Consider the following 21474-nt stretch of genomic DNA (forward strand, 5'->3'; position numbering starts at 1 on the left):
ATATTATATTATTTATATTTATATTTTCAAACATAGATTAGGCTTGATCATTTAGATTTGCCTTTGGGCCCCTTTATTGTGCACTTGTGACTTTCCAGTAATTTGCTTCAGTGAGGCAGATAAGCACCTCCCAGTAGGCTATTTGGTTTTCCCAACCCCACAAGACCAAACAAGTTCTAAATCCGGTCATGTAATAAAAAACATGACTTTAACACATGATATCTAGATGATGATGTGTCCTGGATGCTTGAGCTGGTGATGGACCAACCAACTAAACGAATGAACAATGCATCATAAAGTACTTGCTTTCTAAATGCTTTATAACTATTATTTATTATTCATTCCCACTTTACCATGAGTGGTTCCTTTTTTGTCTTTGAAGCCTCCCTGCTTGTGCTGAAAACAGGCTAAGTATGAAGCCCCCTCAAATAAACCTTAAATGTTTGTATAAGCACTCATGAGTTTTTCTAAGACAAAGGTAGTTAAGCAGTCATCTGTTGAGATTATCTGCTGATGAAGCTTCCTGGATGAGAGGAGAAACGTCAACAGTTCTAGAGATGAATCCACATGACAGCTTAAAAACTATACCTGATGTTTTCATTTCCCCACAAATATCTGAGTTTGCAATATACTTAAGAGGATAAAACAAATTGAATTCCAAAACAAGAAAAAAAAAAAGCTGCTTTAAGAACCATTTTTAGTCTATGATGTAAAACTCCTGCATGATTAATTTAGGGTTGCATTGGACACCCTTGGTCTGAACTGTATTTTTGTAATTCTCTACACTCCAATGATCAGTTCTGGATCAAATTTAACATGAAGCACTGTATCTGCAGTATCCCAGTGTCTCAGGTTATTGGGCCTACACCCTCATTTCTTGATAGATTTTAGGTAGACTTGAGCTGCTGGCACTCTTGCTTTGCTTCTAAAGACCAAAGACAATATGTTCAGCCTTGTCTGATATAGCTGGACAAAGTTGTTTTGCGCCCACAGTGATGATTTAATGCACTGATGAATCTGGTCCCATATTTACCTACTGTTGTGAGTGTCATTAAAATGGTAAATGGTAAATGGTCTCAACTTATATAGCGCTTTTCCACCTACATTAGGCACTCAAAGCGCTTTACAGCAAGGATCCACTCACCCATTCATACACTCATTCATACACCAATGTACGCAGACACTGGTAAAACTATTGGACACATCATTAACCAGGTAACAACGGACTGAGGGTGAGTTCAAAACGGAGATTCTTCCCAGTAAAATACACTGTGATGCATGCAGCTAAAACTGAGGGCGCAAACATTGTAAAATTTCGCACCTCTGTAGATCCGGCATGTAATGCTAATGCTAAATAAAGGGGCCCAGGATTGACCCTTGATGGATCTCTCAATACATTTGGTCTGCCACCCATTACAATGAATAAGCCTATTGCTTACCTGTTTTCAAGATATGACAAGTTTAGGGCATGTGTCTAGTCTGCAACATCATGATCCACTGTCTTAAGTTGCATTCAGGTCTACCTGGCAGCATCCTCGCAAGGACAGAGCAGTCTCAGTCACAAAGATTCAAGATGTAGTCCAAATGTAAACAGCACCATATTTCTTACTTACCATAAAGGGAGAAGGTGTCGCTCTGTCAAATGTTCTACTGATCGCCATTTAAACAGTTTCTTTCCCCAAGCTGTGATCACTTTAAACAAAGCACTTTATACTTTAAATTTGTGCATGGACATTTTACCCTTGAGCTTTTTATATGGCATGTGTTTGTTTGTTGTTTTTATGCTGTGTCCTTTTATGTGTTGTTGACATTGCACTTTGAGCTCCTTGCACTTTTTTCTTTTTTCTCTGTTTTATGCTGCAAATGGCCAATAAACTGAATCTGAATCTTACGGCAACAAGTCTTATTGAACCACATTTATAAAAACGAGCCGCAGCTTGAAATGCCTCTCGTCAATTGCATTATTCATTATTGGGGGCCTGTAAGGCACAGTCTGGAGCTGTAAACTGTGGCCTGCTGTGCATTTTTCAAGACACTGAGCGCTGTTGGCCGGCAGGGGGCACTAGTAAACAAACCCCGACTCAGACTGGCAGCAGAAGAAGAACAGCAGGAGGAAGTGGCGGAGCAGCAGCAGGAGCAGAGCCAGTTTGTGGATGTAAACATCATGTGAAAGTGGAGATGTCGGAGGGTGCGGACAGTGCGCTCTCTGTGGCTCAGCTCAAAGACATGGACGTGGACGCGGTGAGGCTCTTCGTCCGCACAATCCGTCATTTTAAGCATATGTGTGTATTATAGTTGAAGAGGAGCAGCTCAGGGGCCGCAAACGACAACCAAAACTGGCGAGTCTGCAATAAAACCCTTTGCTTTGGAGAGAATGTGACAGTGCACATACAGCAGATGTTCACTTTGTAGTAGATTGAATTGTCTTCTTATTGCAGACACAGTTCATATGTCTCGGTCTGCTATTGCCTAACCTTATTTCCGTTGTAGTCCTCCAGGATCAGTCCTTCTACTTTAGTGGTTTTGTTAGATCAGTTTTGTGTTTTCTTGCTGTCAGATATGATATTGTTGTCCATGGTCATCTAACCTGTCAAACTAGTCTCCTCTGAAATAGCCCAGGGTAGTAAATAGGGCTGTCACGATAATTACTAAATCGACTTATCAATCAATAAATAACAGATAAACGATGTATTTTGGGCTCGATGTTTATCGTCGATACATTTATTAGCACCCCCACCCCCCCTGTTTTTTCTTTTTAAAACTTTGATTTCCAACTGAAGCTAATTGAGTTGCTTTATATTATATATATATGTTTATTGCAGCTTGTGTGGAATTATAGGATATGTTTATGCACCTTTAGAACAAAGGTTTACTGTCACTTATATGCCTGAGCGTTGACAGTATCGAGTATCGAGTCAATAATATCGTTTATTGCGATACTTTCCTGCCTCAATATATCGAACTTCCGATCTGTTACGATTATTTCGGTAATCGATTAATCTACCGATTATTTTTACGATTAATCGATTAATCGCTTGGCTGTGAAAGGTGCATGGAAATTTTATTTTTTCAATTTTTTTATCACATAGAGCTAAAGTGCCGCCGCTTGAGGACATATTGATGGAGTTAACTTAAAGTAAACGTTTGTGGGAGGCTATTTGTGCTAATTCTGCTTTCTGATTGGACGAGACAAAGACAGATATTTATGAAATTTACAATGTACAAAACACTACAGACCCTAACTTTAAAAACAAAGTAGGTTTTCATCCACATTACATAATTTTCATGTCTTTTTTGCTCTATTTTAGTCTGTGTTTAGTAGAAAACGATTAATCGATTACTGAAATAGTTGACAACTATTTTAGTAATCGATTAGTTGTCTATTAATCGATTAGTTGTTTCAGCCCTAGTGACATGTCTAGTAATAAGTGTGTGTGAGTGCAGTTGGCTGTTTTTTTATTTAACAGTGTGATTCCCCCCCCCCCCCCAGATTGATGATAAAGAGTTTGACATTCCTCAAGTGGACACCCCGCCCACTCTGGAGAGCATCCTCAATGAGGTACGCTGTCATATCATGCATTGTGTGCCAAAAATTAAGGCCTTAACCTCTTAGCACCCACAGTAACCAACAACATCTTCTCCAGTTCGGCTTTACCCATATCTGAAAGCCTATAAGCCAGAGTAACGCCTCATTTGGAAGGCCGACAAAACTCATCTAAGCTTCTCCCTTGCGTAGTTTCAATCAATTTTGTTGCGTTTTTGTCATGTTTTTGCTGCTTTTTGTATTGTTGTTTTTGTCACCTCTTCATTGTTATGTTTTTTTCACGTTCTCATTGCTGTTTTTGTAGCATTTTGCCCGCATTCTGTTTTTAGTGTAATGTAAGTGTAATAAAGCCACAAAAACGCTGTTTGATTTGGGTAAAGCTGAACTGGAGAAAATGCGGTTGGTTAAGGCAGGGGTTAAGAGGTTAAATGTAATTAAAACATCACACTAGATTTAAGAAATAATTACTTCGACTATTTTTCCTGCACACGTTTGTAAAAATCCTGTTCTTGAACACATTCAGCTGCAGTTTTGGCTGAAATTATATAAACTAGTATCCAATTTTCTTCTGGATAACAACATTTCCCCTCATTCCTCTGTTTGATGGGATGTTTATTACAAATCTTTCCAAATTTAATATGCACCGTTTTTTGTTTGTTTGTGGCATTACAAATATAGCATTTGCACATTAGAATGGTATTAAAAAGCATTGAATTTGACTTTCCACTACCTGCATAAACCTTGTGTTGTGCTTAACGCAGACACCGTTCATTGGACACACAGGGCTGCTTTTCCACTGGCAAAATATGTGTCACGATGCCCATCTGTGCTTATTTGGTGCGATCTGATATCTGTAAAGTCTGCCGTTGGTTTGTTGCCGTCAGTTTGTTGTGAGCTGTTAGCAACAGCTATATATTAGCCAAAATAAAGAAATCCCCCCCTTTATGTGTGTGCTAGCTGGAGGAGGAGGACATTCCCTTTGTGCTGGAGGACACTTGTTTACTAAACACTGACAACATGGATGCCCACTCCTGTGACACCTCGTCCCTGGCCAGCTCAGACAGCGGGGACCCCACCAACCTCAAACGGCAAGCACATTCGCACTCACGCCAGACACCATGCGTATTATTTGGAAACCCACCAAAAACACCTGGAATTGTCTCCCACACGTGCGCACCTCTGAGAGTTTCTTGTGTGGTTCATGTTTAGGAAGAAGAAACTGCTGGATGTGAACACTTTGGTGCATGGTTCTGTTCTGAGACACTCTTTGCTCAAAGGCATCTCAGCACAGATTGTCTCAGCTGCGGTGAGGCTCTACTGGCAATATCTATAAACAGAAATCAGTTTCAAATAACAATAACAGTGCATTTCTCTCCAGGACAAAGTTGATGCTGGTCTGCCAACTGCTATAGTAAGTATGACGTTATACTAATAATACTTTTTTTTCATTTTCACCAAGCTCATCTTGGATGCAATGACATTATAACAACACTGAAATGAAAGACATTTTAAACGCTGTGTACTTTGGTGACAGTGACGCCTAAAAAAAATACTATAAGAATGAGCCCAGATAGACAAGGCAAAGAGCAGTTAAGAGTTTCAGAGTAATTGTTTTTTTGAAGTCTATTATCTATTTATTTATTCTTGCTCACACAAATAAACAAATCCTTGCTGCAAATAGAGGGCACTGTTGAGCTAATTTAACTTTGGTGCTGTTTATCTTTGCTTTTGTGAACTGTTTGGTTACACTAGTGGATTGTTTGTGTGTTCAGACGGTGGCGGGCGTAATTGCTGTCGGAACATCACATGGGCTTGCGCTGGTGTTTGGTGAGTGTAACAGTGTCTTAACATAAACATAACGAAATAATAACAATTGATGAGTTGTGAGAATATAAATAATTTGTATGATCTATGACCAAAACTGTAAAGAACTGTGTTAGAAAGCATTACTCTTCACTTGCTTATCACAAAGTTTTCTTCTTTGTTACTGAGTTTTGTGTGACTGACACAATGTGTTTTTACACCTTAGCAAAACCTGCAGCTACAATTATGACAAATTTTAGCTCCATCTGAAGCTGTTTAGATCGACAGTTTGTTTCTGTGCTCTACTTTCACTGCACATCTTGGAGGAGATAATACCACCACTAATGTGTAATTACAATGGGACTATACAGGGGCATACAATAAACACTTTTATTATAAGTTGCAAAGCGTTTACCTGCAGTGTTAAAAAGTCTTATCTTTCTGAATTTTACAAATTAGACAATGACACACTGTGCTGTGAAGTACATTTTAATATGAATATAAGATATGGTAATATTGATCTGAGTGCTACGTGTACTGAGCGATCATCAGTACATGCCCATGTCATTAATGTCCACTCGGAGGACTGCTTCTCCATTGTCGGACATGGAAGCACTGGCCATGAGGACCCCTCCCTGGAACGTCACACAGGAACCGTCACCTTTACCCCTCACGAAGTTGTACTCGCTGCTGTTGTACATGGTGTCGTACAGGTTGTAGTCACACTCGATCCCCCGCTCGAATACCCCCACAGCGCACCAGTTGGAGTAGAGATTGTGGTCGAAAGGCACAGAGTACATAATGGCCAGCACACTGGTGCAGTCGAAGAAGTTGGGGTTGTAGAGATCATAAGTGAAGACCCCCACGGCTCCTGTTGCGGCCCCCGTGGTCTTACTAAACATGGCTGAACCCATTGAGCATGGCCCCACCATGGGGGGTGGGGGGATCTCACAGTGCCCACTTTCGGTGAATACCCTGCACACAAGCAGATGGAAGGTTATCCTCATAATGTCATATATAATAATGACAGTAGTTCACAAACTTCAATGACAATAGATATTTCAATTATTTACACTATTATGCTTTTAAACCTGAATAACATAACATGAACTATAATCCTGTGTAAAAGTTATATAGTTACAATATACAATTCTTTGACATTTTTAATGTGAATATAATGACAATAGAAAAACTTTGGCAGGTCGGTGTACCGGGGGTTGGTGAGGGTGAAGTAGCCAGAGCTATTGTTGATCTCCACAGAACAGCTGCGATGAGGCATGATGACCAGGAGCTGACAGGCTGAAAACAAGCAAGACGCGAGTTATACCTCTGTGTTTTTACTGGGCTCAGATCTGAGGATGGCTTTAATTTTTAGGAATTTAAGGTCATACTTGTTTTGGACAAGTATTACCTTGTTCATACTTGTCCACAACAAATATGGAATTGTATAATTCAAACAAAGCAATTGTGTTTTTATCATACAAGCAATGCAAAACACAATTGAAACCTAACCAATAAAGATCAGTGTAGGAATGAAAGCAAATAACCTGTGGTGTCCTGACAACTGCCCATGCACTGTTGTAAAGGTACTGCTGATTCTGTAATATTTAGCACACATACTTGGGTACAAGTCTACATGAAACCATAAGATGACAGCTGTATATGAGCTCATCATAGGGAAGTATACCAGTAGTACTAAAAAATACAATACACTGCAATAGTAGCTACAATGACATACTTCATCTACATGCAAAGATAAATGTTGCAATCAGAAACTTCCTGGATTTAGGGCCAGTCAGTTTTTACTTCTAAACAGAGGGTATGCACATTGGCGTTCCTTTCATTCTAAACGGAACCCTCAACTTTCTGTACTATCAAACCGAGTAATACCAGACTTGCCATTTTTCTGCCATCTGTTGCTTTGCTTTCTGCTGTTAGCAGCACAAAGGTCATTTCAGATGACCTTTGTTAAGGAATCCTAACAGCCCTTTGCCAAATCAAAGTTTCTTTGTGGAACTTTTTGTGAACAGTATTATAGGCTTCTGAATGAAAGTAGGTAGAAACGTTAAAATAATTGTACTCACCTGTCTGAATATAATGTCAAACTGAAGTAGCAGTTCTGCTCAAGGCTGAGTGGTGGAACTACTTTGGTGTTACCTGCTTCAAGTGAAACCTACGAATCACTGTTGTATCGTGGTTTATATTGACTTTGTTAATCAGCCCTTCTTTTATCAGCACTGCCTTTCCACTGTTCCCAGATCATGCAACGTCTTATCTCATTAACCCCATCACACTATGATTTTATCGACACACATCATTGTTTGAGCAGGGTGTTTCATCAGGAGGGCTCCACAAGTTTGAATTAGTCACATGACCACTCATCTTGTCAACTTTGAACCCAGACTTTTCACTGACTGACTGTTACATCTTATATGTAAATGTCATCTTAAGCAACCAACAAACCAAATCACTGCGCAATTTCAATCATAAATGACAGACCACAATTTCCACAAGGGTCTGTTTTGGCCCTACGTGACTTTAGCCTCCCCCTTTTTGTGTTGCTGACTGCCCTCTCTCTGTTTTTCTGCTCTTGCCTGTACAGGAAAAGGTAGGGCTCTCCAAATGCTGCCGCCTTGTTCTGATTTGGGTCTGTGTCTCAGATGCATGTGCCCTCAAGGATTTATGTCTTTGACTATTTTTTTGTTGATGCTTGTGCTGTCCTTAGAATTAAAGACATTTAGCTGTCAAAAAAAACCCTCATACCATTACGTCCTATATGTACTGTGTATATATATGTATTGAACCAAACAAATGTTGGACTCAAGTAATGTTCCAAATGTATGTTAAATTAGCAGGTTTAATATGACACCATTTATGCTGAATTCATTTTTTAATATTTGTTTAAGTTTGCAGATAGGATACATTTTGGTTCAGGCATAGAATTTGGGTTACTTCATTTCACTGTACATTGTAATATGAATATGAATGTGTGCATGTGACTTCTTCTTAAGTACCTAATTTTATTGTACTAGAGAAGGGATGTCCAAACATTTTTTTCATCTACGTTATACGCCCTAGAGGGCCAGAGATCAGTGGTCAGTGCAGTGAAACATTCATCCGGGTGCATTTAAGAGAGGTTTAAATCGTGTCCCACCTTTTATTAAGGCTTGGAACCTTATTGCCAGCGCTGTCTCCAATAAAATGTTAGTTTTTAAGATTTTTACTATCTCTGGAGATGTGAACCGATTAAACAAGAAGCCTGAGGGCCACCAAAAATTGGTCTGAGGGCCATATTTGGCCCCTGGGCCGCACTTTGGGCACCCCTATACTAGAGACAATAAGATCAAAGTTTACATGTTTTCCTCGGTATACCTACTGTGCTAAAAATACGTGTCATTCAGGAAATCTTTGTAAAAAATGCTTTTACTTGATGTCGGTTTCCTGCCCACCTCGGATTGTCAGTCTCTGTTCTTTTTGTGTGTGCAGACAGTAACCAGGCTCTCCGTTTGTGCCTGGGTTCCAAGAGCACCGGGGCTGAATTCGGAGCTGTTTCCGCTCTCAGCATCAACCATGACTGCACCCGCCTGCTCTGTGGATTCGCCAAGGGACAGGTACTTCACTAACAGCCATTACAAGGGGGGATACGCCTAAGTGAAATAGATGACTGCCAAACTCCTGTAAATGCAGTATTCTTTCTAGATAACATCAAAATATCATTGTGATAAGAGTTGTTTTTCTTTGTTTTCCAGATCACTATGTGGGACTTGGCCAATGGTAAGCTGCTGCGAACCATCACGGATGCCCACCCTCCAGGCACTGCCATTTTGCATGTGAAGGTACGGGACCGTCCTTCCATTCATCACGCATGGACCTCCATTAGTCTATCTGACTGGTATTACGTACACGCTGTGTCTTATTCCTCTTTCCTTCCTGTTCACAGTTCACAGATGACCCAACCCTTGCAGTTTGTAATGACAGCGGTGGTTCTGTGTTTGAGTTAGCATTCAGGTACTTGAGATGATAATTGAACCTGTTCTACAAGAGTTTTTTTTTGACATTGTGTGCTTGTGGGTGTCCAGGCGGGTGATGGGCATGCGCTCGTGCGACTCCAGGTGTCTCTTCAGTGGCTCTAAAGGAGAGGTGTGCTGCATTGAACCACTGCGGACGCCCCCAGACTTCAGAGACCACCCCATCACTCAGTACTCGCTGCTGGCCATGGCTTCTCTCACCAAGGTACCCTGCGGCGTGTTAGTCTACGGACGCTGTTGGAGTAAAAACCTGAATTTTTATGTCTTTATCATAGATCCTTGTGATTGGATTGAAACCAACCCTCAAAGTCTGGATGACATTTCCCTACAACAAGGTTTGTATTTAGGGGGTAGAGCTTCATATTCCCTTCCATGCACTTATTGCTATGATGTGTAGAAACACAAAAATATATTTTCTTTGTCATTGTCAACCAGTCCTTTGAATAGTATGACCTATTTGACAGGCAAAATACCAGGGCTCCTTTTTATTGTTTGGTCATGGTGTTTTCGACTGAAAGAGAGAAAAGATTATTTGAGCATGCTTGAATGACACGACCACACTATATTTTGGATGAAGGCTGTCAAATGCTCAATTTGACTCACTTATGACACTGTCTGTGATATAGTTTTCGAGCTCTTTGATTGTTTCTTGCAAAAGTGTCCATTGGTTTGAGTCTTGGCCTGTTTGCAGTCGGACCCCTCCAGTGTCCCGCAGCTTGCTTGGCAGTTTGTTCCTGTTCAGAAGATCGTCAATCCGATCCTGGCCTTCTGTAAAGGAGATACTGTTCACTTCCTTTTGGTTGGTAGTATTATTTATACATTATATAAAACAGAGCTATTGAGAATATTTAATTTAATTACATTCACAATATATAAAACATAAAAATACACTTACAAGTAAATATGACATTTTCGTTTACAGCTACAAACAAAAATTATTCTATATATAAATAATTTAATTTAAGAATAAAATGTAAATGTGGTGTGTGCAGGTGAAGAAGGAGGAATCAGGCACCATTCATGTCATCAAACAGAAGCAACTGCAGCTCAGCTGTGACCTCATCAGCCTCAGTGTGAGCCACTATCTTCTATTTTAGCTCAGAAAAACATAAACATTTCATAAAAAATGTAAATGCAGATGACGTATTTGGTCTCTTCTCCTCCACTGTGGTGAACAGTGGATAAACAGCCGTACCCTTGCTCTGGTGGACAGCCATGAGAAGCTCCAGGTGGTGGATAAACCTAGTCAGGAGGTCCTGGAGATTATGGACTTGGAGCAGGTTCAACTAGTCTACAACAGCCGACACTTCAAGTCACTGGCTACTGGGGGAAACGTGTCCCAGGCTCTGGTATGGGGGCTTTTTTTTATCCATTATCAATCAGCGAATAAACACATAGCAATAGAGGCTGTGCTTGTGATGTCTTTGCATAGCAACATGTGAACAGAATCTGAATGAGTGGTTAGTCCACATTGTTTGGTGAATCGTTGAGGCTTTGTTTAGAATGAAAATTAATAGTGCTTTGCCTCTATAACTGTAGTTAAAAAGATTCATCTTAATCTAATGCTGTGGAGAGGCTGTTAACTGCTGTGGGAGACACTGTTGGTTCTGGCTTGTCTCAGACTGTAGCTGAAATGCTGCCAAGAGCAAGAGCAGAGGCTAAACCTGATGATTAATTTGTTACACCTGCACAGGTAACTGAACTGCTCCAGCAACAAAAAGACATGTTCAAAGAGCTACAAAAACAAGAGCAGCATTTTTTCAAGATTTTTTAGTACTGTCCTTGACAAAACCGGCACAGAAATGGAAAGTTTCACAAGAAAGTTACTGGATTAAAAAACGACAGCCTGCAATTCACACAAAAGGAGGTGGATGATATTAAGGCAGAGTTGGGCAAACAAAAGGAAGACTGCAGCTCAATACTTGTTCAAAGTATGTGACAGTATAACACAGATAAAATGGAATATTTGGGGTTTCAGTCCAGGAGAAATAACCTGGTGATAGAGGGTGTGGTTGAGTCACCTGGTGAATCCTGGATGGACACAGAGTTGAAAATGAAAAAAGTTCTGAGGGAAAAGCTGAACATACAAAAGAACACTGAGATAGAAAGAGCCAAGGAAAACTAAAGGAGAGAAACCACGACCTATCGTTGTCAGATTGTAACGATTTATGGGTAAATCTGATATACTCCAGAGAACTAAAGCCCTCAAAGGCACAAATACATCAATGAGTAGTGTACGGACGCTGTCAAGACAAAGAGAAAGGAGAGGATGCCAAAACTGAGGGAGGCCCAACAGAGAGGAGATTTTTACGCTATGACAAACTAAATACCCCATCTAAAACTTGTTTCGGTTGGTTGGTTGTTGTTATTTAGACTCTATCTGTGATCATGCGTGTGACACAAAATATGAGGTGTATTTTATGGGTGATCTAAACATTGACTGGAACTCTTTGCATTGCTAACAAAAATCTAAACTCGAGGCATGTGCGGCTGATTAACAAACCAACCAGAAAAATGAAAAGGAAAGATGACACTTAAATCCTCGTGCATCGACCATACGTGTACTAAAGTGGCATTGAGGGTTGTTCAGAAACACTGTCAGTGCCAGTTGTTTTTTCTGATCATAACCTCATAGTAATCGTTGGAAATAGACAAAATATTGCTGCTAATACAAACACTTTTGTTCTTAGAAATTTGTATGTGAGGTTAAAAAGCTGAGCTGGTTAAATGTTTTTGAGAGAATAATCCTGAAATTGCACGACTGAAGTTTGAATCAATACTCTTGCCTGTTGTAGAAAACCATGCACTTCTCAAGAAATACACAGTTAGAAACAAAGCTGTGCATGGCGAAATGTGTGGAGACAATAGATCATTCAAAAGTGGAAGCGATATCATCAGGAAATGAATGACTGGCAGAATTATCGAAGTTTGAGAAATCTGAAAGAAGAAAAAGCTATATTATGAAAACAAAATGGAACCTTGCGGTACTGATAGTAGGAAGATATGGAGTCAGTTTCTCTGCAATGGTTCAGGAGTCATCTAACAAACAAACAAAGGATGTAGAAAAGTGATTTTTAATGGGTCGTATTCTGATCTCAGGTCTGTGAGCTGCGGAGTGCCTCAGGGCAGCTGTTTTGGACCATTGCTGTACACCATTTACACAAATGAGTTACCAACTGTACTCAATGCAGCAAGAATATCCATGTATGCTGAAGATGACTCTACAGTGTACGTGTTAGCTACAACAGCTGATGAACTTAGACAAGGAGTTAATGGCAGTTGTCCAGTGGATCATTTAAAACTAATTATTTCTAAATGTAAAGAAAACAAAAAACAATGACATTCGGCTTAAAATCACAAATAAAATAAAATCCAGTGTTAAACCTGACTGTAGGTGCTACTCGGGTGGAGTAGGTCGAAGAGGCAAAACCAGGCGCCATTTTAGAAAACACACTATCCTGGAAGAAACATGTGGACAGCATTATTACTAAAATGGGAAATGGTCTCTCCATTATAAGAAGATGCACATGACAAACAGACAAAGTCATTGTTTAACATGGAAAGCAACTAAACAAATAACCCAAGATCTGGTTCTGTCATATCTTGACTATTGCCCAGTGTGGTCTACTGCTGCAGCTGGGGTGTTAAAAGGGTTACAGACCATACAAAACTGAGCAGGTGTTAAACTGCGATTATGGAACCAGCACCAAAGTCACGCTGAGTTGACTTAAGTGTTTGTCACTAAAAGATTGTTTTCATTATCGTCTGTCTTAAAAAATATATTGATCAAAAATATAATAATCAAAGCAATGATAAACACGGCTATACTACTAGAGACGCCACAGCGGGAAGTGTGTTTTACCAAAAGTACAATCAGACAGTGCTAAGAGAATGTTTATGTACAGAGGAACATGGAAATTCGTAGTAAACACAAAAACATTTACGTCGGTATTGAAACAATTTCTATTAAGTATAAGTATATTTATTTTTTATATGCAGACCCCAGGAAGAATTCCATCAATAAACATGAACATAAACATAAACATAATGCTGTGTGTGTATTCCAGGCCCTGGTTGGAGAAAAGGCCTGTTACCAGTCCGTGTCAAGCTACGCAGGACAGATCATTTATTTAGGCACGAAGGTAATGGACACCAAAACAGATTCAGATGTTAAATGAAAAGAGGATGTTGTATTTGAGCAGTATCTGACTGTGTGCTCATCCTTCAGTCTGCTCACATGATGTCTCTAAGAAGCTGGAGGGAGGTATGTTACATTATTGTTAAACTGTGTTTTTTCATTAATTTTTCATTCGCTTCATACGCTCTTTAGTAGAGTGCCTGCAATATTTTCATCTATGTTTATCTTCTACTCCATACATTTTTAGAATAATATGGCCACCAATTTTAGCCAAAATGTCTCTAATAATACTTGTGGAGCATGATGATGATATTGACCTTTGTTGCAGCGTATAGACTGCCTGCTGAAACAGGACATCTTTGTGGAGGCTCTCTCTTTGGCATGGTCCTTTCACGAGGGCACTGCCAAAGCTGTAGTCGGTGAGTCCTGACCCCATAGGCTGTAAAGCCACGTGTTCTGTTTCCTGACTTGTCTGTATTTCATTGTAGGTCTGTGTGGAGATCAAGTGAAAAGAAAAGGAGTCGTGGCTGATAAGGTGGGACCTAAAAAACAACACATTATGGCGTCCATGTTTGCTCACCATGTCCACTTGTTTTGCAGATGGTGGAAATCCTGTTTCAGTTTACTGACCACGTTCTGAAAAAGAGTCCAGAGCAAGGCAAGATTCAAGTGATGGAGCAGCACTTCCATGTGAGCTTTCAGTTCATTTAAGTCCTAAGGTTAAGACTAAGTCTTAACATAGTGGTCAAATAGTTTCATTCTGTTTTAACATCAGTCCAGTTAAGGAGAGTTAGAGCAGAAACTCTATGAGCCATTATAGTGACTTATGCATCTGGACCATATTATGCCCATGCATACACAGGGTTCTGAACAATGTGAATCTTGTTTAGGACGTTGTTCCTGTCCTGGTGGATTACTGCCTGCTGCTACAGAGACTGTAAGTTATCTTTAATTGTCGAATAGCACTGTTTTATTGTGTGTAATGTTACCTATATTGTAGTAAAATTACTGGGAGTCATTTCTGTTTGCAGTCTGATAAGAACGACCAAACCTCTGTTGTTTGAAACTTTATCTCTGATGGAATTGACACACCTTGGTGAGACCACACTGTTTTGTGCAGGGACCTGCTGTTTAACCAGCTTTACAGCCGGCTACAGGAGAATGTGGTGGCGAAGGGCGTTTTCCTTGAGGTGCTAGAGTCCTACATTGTGGCCGATCGCCTGGGTCATTTGACCACTCCCATCATGAAAGATTTGCTTGCCCATTATCATGGCAGCGGCATGATGGACAGCCTCGAGAGGTGCATCGTGCATCTCGATGTGACCAGCCTGGACATCCAGCAGGTCCAATATTCTAAAGTCTTCGTGTCCACAGCATTTTTGTAATATTATATTAGTATTTATTCATTTTGAGGTGTGTTCCTTTGTGTGTTCAGGTGGTGACTGTTTGTTGGGACAATAAACTGTATGATGCCATGATATACGTCTTCAACAGTGGCATGAACGACTACATCTCACCTTTAGAAGTATTTCCATCCAACCACAGATGCAAGAGTATTTTCATTGCTGTTTAACACCAACATTAACCTATGGATGTGTTTCAGAAACTCTTTTCAGTGATTGGTGGCCCTCTCAAAGAGGGGCGGAGTCTGACAGGTGAGTTACAACCCACCCTTAGAATGACTCTCATACATGCATGATGTAACAGCGTTGTTTTGCTGTTTGTCAGATGAAGAAGTGATAATGGGAAACAAGGTCCTAGTTTACATAAGGTTAGACCACACCAATAATGTATAATGACTCTCTTTAGTACTGAAATATATCCTCACCTTCTACCATTAAATGGCATGGTACTGATCCTGTGAATATGTTGCTTGTAGCTGCTGTCTGGCAGGGAGGGCTTACCCGCTTGGAGACATCCCTGAAGACCTGGTAACGCAGGTCAAAAACCAGGTAATCAGATATTCCTGTTTTTAACATCTCAGACTTGAGTACAAATATTTTGTATAGTTGTTTAATATTGAGGCTTGGCACTCGCTTTAGTGTTGGGCTCATTTTGATCTTGTATAATTCATAGAGTTTGATTACAGGTCTTCGACTTCCTGATCCGACTGCACTCAGCTGACTCTATAGAGGAGGAGGCCGTGTTCCCATTTATCCGCACTCTGCTTCACTTTGACACCCGCGAGTTCCTCAATGTCTTGGCCATGGTGAGAGCACACGTCGGTCTATTCAAATTATAATCGGTGTTGTTTTAACCCTATATTATTCACCAGTGTGCAATCATCACTTTAAATTATATTGCAGACTTTTGAAGACTTTAAGAATGACAAACAGGCGCTGGAGTACCAGCAGAGAATAGTGGACATCCTACTCCAGGTAACATCTAAACGAGAGATTTTTGATCCTCGCAAATATAATTATATACATTGGCACTGCAAAGTATTAAATATGGGCAGTTAGTTCTTTGCCCTGTATTATACTGAAAAGGTGTCCCATCTTTTAGTGCTCCCTTGCGGTTCTCTCAAAGTCAAACGAGCATGGCTAGAGAAACGATTAGCTCTGTTCATTCAGCCCAGACGCTGCATTTGTTAATGGTGTGATGCATGGCCATTTAGAGGACACACATTATGAGCTTTGGTTCGGCTGATGTGCGGCTTGTCACAGTTTAAAGGTTTTTTAATATTGTTGATGTCGATGTTCTTGTATTTTCTTTACTTCATTTTAAAGAAAACAATATCTCATCCATTTTTTTTATCTGTTAGGTTATGGTGGATAACCCAGACTTCACTCCATCTCAAGTGGGATGTCTCTTCACCTTCCTTGCCCGGCAGCTGGCCAAACCAGACAATACACTGTTTGTCAACCGGAAGCTCTTCGATCAGGTTTTCTTTTTCAGCTGAAATTTAACATTTATCCTTCTAACCCAGTGACATCCATATAAAGGTAAAGTGTGCTGGTTTGTATGGACAGGTGCTTGAGTTCCTGTGCAGTCCGGTGGATGACTCCAGACACACCGAGAGGCAGCAGGTGGCTTCATTTTACAGTATTTTCTATTGAACAGCTCATGCTGACAGAGCGGGTGCAGTAGCTTGGGTTTATTCTCTGACCTGCAGGTGCTGTTGGAGCTGCTGCAGGTGGGCGGGGTTGTGCAGTTTGATGAAGAAAGACTATTGACTTTAGCAGAAACAGCCAAGTTGTAAGTCTTACCAAAATGGACTACATTCTGCTCATCTATTATGCTGACCTATTTGATTTCTGATCTCTCTATTTTGTTGTGTAGCTTCCAAATCTGTGAGTTTTTGTACGAGAAGAAACACCTGTATGACCGAATAATCGACTGCTACCTGAATGACCCTCTGCGAAAGGTAACACGGCGCCATCGAGTTGCACATATTGAAGACGTGTTGTTGATCTTTCTTGACTCTGCAACAGGAGGAGATCTTCAGCTATGTGCACAACCTGCTGTCGATGCCTGGGTACAGTTCTGAGGAGAAGCAGGCCGTCAGTGACAAGGCTTTGCAGCACATCAAGGTATTTCACTAAATCAAAAACAAAACTACGAATTCAGTCATCCAGCAGACAAGTCATTCTTGTGTACACATTGACAGGAGCTGGTGTCCCTGGATGCACAGAAGTCCTCAGATCTGGTTCTCTTTCACTTTCCTGAGGAGGTGCAGTCAATCCTGTCTGAGCTGCAGGTGAACCTTTAGTTGCCCCACACTCGGTCCATTTTCTTCAGGTCCATCAACATCTACATCTTTTGTTTTCTCAGGAGGACCATCTCCAATTCGACCTCCTCAGCGCTCTCCTAGGACCAAGGTAATGTTTTCTGAGTAATCCTGGACATGCAGGTCCTTCACTCACTGATTTTTCGTATCTGCTTTTGCTTTGTTATCAGAGAGGTCTCTGGCCTGGCCCCTGGTTTCACCCAGGACCTGGCCCTCCATGAGCTCTTGTTAGAGCTAATGTGTCGCTTTGCCCCCGAAAAGCTGCTGGGTTTCCTGCAGAGCTGTCAGCACTATAGGCTGGAGGAGGCTATTCAGGTGTGACTGTTACTGACATTAGTTGGGTGAAAAAGTTACATTGTGATGCCTGTCCACACTGCTGTAATATCTTCAGCCTAGGATTCACCAATTGTAACTGTCTGACTGTAGATAACTGACAAGTACCACCACAGCGAGGCCAGTGCGTACCTGCTGGAGAAGAAGGGCGATGTCCATGGAGCATTCAACATCCTTTTGGAGGTAAATACTAATGTAATGTATACATTAGGTATTTTCATATAGATTCATGAAATCATTTAAATTATACTTCATTAATTAGGCCTTGTATTAGTAATGAAATAATATTTACATTAAAATGAAAAGCGAGCAATCATAATGAGTCAAATTTCAAAAGTGTGAAAAGTCTAATTTAAAGAAAAAAAAACTGTATTGACAGCACTAGTTTGTTTCAGATGCTCTGATAGGAAAACATATGACTTGAATGTGTGGACTTGTGTGCACAGATGCTGAAAGAGAAGCTGAGCGTGTTGACGGCTGAGCAGAATGAAGGAAGTCCAGAGGAGGAGTTTGCTCGGAGAGACCTGGAGCAGGCTCTGAATACTGTCATCGACCTGTGTCACCGAAGCTCTCAGGGTCTCAACCAGCAGCAGACAGAGGTACTTTAAACTCCCCCAAAATACACCATAGCTTCCTGTTCACTACGTTTCCTATTTCCTGTATGCAAGATGTTGATTATATTGTTCTTGATGTGCTGCTTAGGGTTTATGGTTCCCTCTTCTGGAAGCCATGATGGCTTCACAAAAACATGTGACAGGACCGAGCAGCAAACACACCTCTGACGGTAAAAAGAGTTAAGACAAGGCTCAGCTGAATCCCAAAGCATCAAGAATATAATACATAATATACATGATGATTTTATGAGTGTGTTTTCAGTTAGAAATAAATCAATTTTATGTCTTTTTTTTTGCCTTTGGCATTTCAGTTCTCAAGGAGCTGACCATGAATGTTCTGAACAGCATGAGTAGTTTCATCTCTCTGCCAGCCATCATCCAGAGAATACTGCAGGTTTGCAACAAAGCTAAAATAAACACTTACTTCATGTGGAAACTTGATGATGATCAGTGTTTATTGCCAGTGCTGGTGACAATAGAGACTATACAAATTCATGGAACAAGATCATGATAACAGTTTACATCTGTATTGCGCTTTACAAGCTTGAGTTGACATGTATGTGTGCAGTAATTGTACAAAACAAACTACAAGAATCCTGCTATAATCTTACTACGAAACTACGAAGGGCCGGCCTAAACAGCTTAGTCAAAACCAAAGCAAACAGCAATCAATGATCAGATCACCGTGAGATGAAGTAATCATTTTAAGGTGATTACTTCAATTCAAGGTGATCACCTTCAGAAAGGATCTGCAACCAATAGTTGGATAACACTTAGGGAGTAATCTCAGCAACACCGCCAAAGAGTCGAAACATAATCATACATAATAAATATTTAGGCTTGTAGCAACCTTTCTCACTAAATTGTTTTTTGACCTGAAAGAGAGCTTGACCACGAATGATTGACAGTTTCAGACCACAAATAAATACATAAAAAAATCAACTTAACTGAAAAGGCGTGTGGCAGATTAGTTCGGATTTAAGTTCCTGCCAAGCAGAGACTGTTTTTGTTTTGGCTCCATGAATCCTGGCAACTGAGAGCATGTTCAAAATGTACAGCATGAAAATCCATTGTTGCTTCTATAAAGTATCTCAATGCCAATTTATCCATGACAATTATTCTGTGTTAAGCTTAATATCTGAGTTTAAGTTATATTGGGGACTGAAATAGTTCTTTCCTTCCTTCAGGACCCAGTTTATGGAAAGGGGAAGCTGGCAGAAATCCAGGGGCTTATCCTGGGCATGCTGGACACATTCAACTATGAACAGGTACACACATATTAAGAGTTGTCTGTTATGAATTAGAATTATTCATCTTTTTAATATTCATTATTGCAGTATATATGAATTGGCTGTTAATGCTCATCCTGTGGCCTTTTGATACTTAATAGAAGGAAAAGTGCAGTCATTTTAACCATTTCATAAATGAGAACGTTTTTGGATGTTGGAAGCTTAGAATATTATGTTTTTTCTAAGACGTTGCTTGAAACCACCACAAGTCTTCTGAACCATGACCTCCACTGGTCCCTGGCCCACCTGCACTCATCTGTTAAAAGGGGACTACACCCCCGACAGGACTGCTGCAATATCTGTCTGCAGCAATACAAGAGGACCCAGGACAGCACAGACGAGATCATTGTTTTCAGGTAGTGCACTCGTCCGTGATTGTGAAAAGCCCCTGTCTTTGCATCTTTTCACTGGTGTGTTTCTTTGGGGGTTCCAGCTGTGGACACCTGTACCACCTGCAGTGCCTGCAGCAAAAGGACTGTGGCCTGGAACAGCTCCCACGGAACAGACAGTGGAACTGTTTCAAATGTTCATCGAATCAAGGGGGCCGCAGTGCGCCTCCCAGCCAGCCCAAGAGGTGCCGCTCGGCCTCATTAGCACAGGCAAGGCTTTCCTTTATTAGAAGCTGTCTTCAAATGTGTAGACCTATGCAGCCTTTGTTTGTTTTACAAAACCATTAAACTTGAACTTGAAACTTACATTGTAAAAATTCTCACGGTTTATTGTTTACAACTATTAACCCACAACCTGATTACACAGAGACAGATTAATGACAAACTTTGTAAAAAGTCACAAGACACAGAACTATTTTGTTGACTGGAGCATTGTTCCATACTTCAGATAACCCTTTTCTGCCCTTTCCACAGACTAGAGTCACATCAGTTCAACATGAAGCGGATTCTGAGAAAAAGAAAGTGAGTTTTCCCATCTGGACTCATGTTTTTGGATCCTACATTTCATGTATTTATTTTTATATAAAGTTATTGCCAGTATTTGTGCTGACCGATTTGATGTAGCTTTTACAGAGGATAAATGATCAGTCTGGATACTGCATGTGCAGGCAATAATTTCTGCAAAGGATTGTGTCTGTGCTTGAAGGTATAATTGAGTCAAATACTGTTTTCTCTGTGCAGTTTTTTGTTGAGGCCACATTAGACCATCAGCAGGAACAGTCCTGGGACCAGCTGCGCTCGTTGTTCAGAGGGCCTTCACGGGTATGTCCTCATCCTTCTGAACTTCATTCTTTGCCGACCAGATTTTTCATGATGTTGTATGAGACAGCTCTTTTCTCTGTTCATAAGTTCATCATATTAGAATACCTGTTTCTCTCTTTCAGCTCTCCATCCTGTCAGAGTTGAGCCATGGTTCAGAGAAGTCTGGACTCCTGATGTCTGCACAGACAGGCCCCGACTTCCAGCTCAAACTGTCCCCACCCCCTCTAGTGGAGGAGTAGAGAACTTTCAAAGAGACGATTCACTCAGCACAAAATAAGGTTTTATTTGTTAACACTCAGAGTCATCACTACATGGAAATGCATCTAACATTACAACTGATAACTGTTTAGTTTTTCTTAATTGTACAAAAGTTGATATCTGTTTAAATTATGATTAAAAACGTTACCAACTTCTGTATCATAACATTTGAAATATGATCAAATAAATGAATCAAACAATGTGTTACTCACTTTTAGATTAGATAATGTTTTTAAGTACAGTAATGTACAAATGAAGTGACAGACAGTTAATGGACAGTGTTCATCATGGATTTCCCCCCATGTTCACCTCTAATGTGTCTTAAAACCGTTTTATGTATTGATAAAAAAAAAGCATATTTAAAATGTTGATACTTGTGGCGACTTTAATTATTCTGTTCTGATGTGTTCAATTCAGTCAGAATATATTTTTTTCTCATGGACAGTGTGTTGGACACTAACTCATTAGCACCATCTGGTGGTCACTCTCGCGACACAGGCAGAATGCAATTTATTTATTAGGCCCG

General features: G+C 40.4%; 2 protein-coding genes across 3 annotated transcripts; one reads left to right on the top strand and one right to left on the bottom strand.

Moving 5' to 3' along the window:
* The first annotated feature begins 2081 nt into the window (after nt 1–2081).
* On the top strand, nt 2082–21153 carry vps8 (VPS8 subunit of CORVET complex). Of its 2 annotated transcripts, none has more exons than XM_079560440.1 (45): nt 2082–2241; nt 3491–3559; nt 4502–4632; nt 4754–4850; nt 4923–4955; nt 5317–5377; nt 8834–8958; nt 9097–9183; nt 9288–9355; nt 9427–9580; nt 9651–9710; nt 10067–10174; nt 10368–10448; nt 10554–10724; nt 13443–13517; nt 13604–13639; nt 13842–13932; nt 14002–14048; nt 14114–14203; nt 14404–14450; nt 14634–14856; nt 14949–15038; nt 15117–15168; nt 15242–15284; nt 15393–15465; nt 15603–15722; nt 15820–15891; nt 16278–16397; nt 16486–16542; nt 16629–16711; nt 16796–16880; nt 16948–17046; nt 17124–17213; nt 17288–17334; nt 17414–17558; nt 17670–17759; nt 18023–18175; nt 18279–18360; nt 18502–18584; nt 19378–19458; nt 19666–19835; nt 19913–20078; nt 20343–20390; nt 20610–20690; nt 20813–21153. In XM_079560440.1, exons 1-45 carry the CDS (start codon nt 2179–2181, stop codon nt 20927–20929), a joined length of 4164 nt encoding a protein of 1387 aa, XP_079416566.1. In that variant the 5' UTR covers nt 2082–2178; the 3' UTR covers nt 20930–21153. The 2 variants fall into 2 exon arrangements, with proteins under 2 accessions (XP_079416566.1, XP_079416567.1); XM_079560441.1 differs by having other exon boundaries at nt 5317–5371.
* Nucleotides 5841–6686, bottom strand: LOC306965871 (DELTA-sagatoxin-Srs1a-like). The gene is made up of 2 exons (XM_079560442.1): nt 6559–6686; nt 5841–6322 (listed from the first exon to the last, which is right to left on the bottom strand). Exons 1-2 carry the CDS (start codon nt 6624–6626, stop codon nt 5896–5898), a joined length of 495 nt encoding a protein of 164 aa, XP_079416568.1. The 5' UTR covers nt 6627–6686; the 3' UTR covers nt 5841–5895.
* Nucleotides 21154–21474: the final 321 nt, after the last annotated feature.

This window comes from Gobius niger, assembly GCF_951799975.1.
Source record: "Gobius niger genome assembly, chromosome: 7".
Classification (NCBI taxonomy): Eukaryota; Metazoa; Chordata; class Actinopteri; order Gobiiformes; family Gobiidae; genus Gobius; species Gobius niger.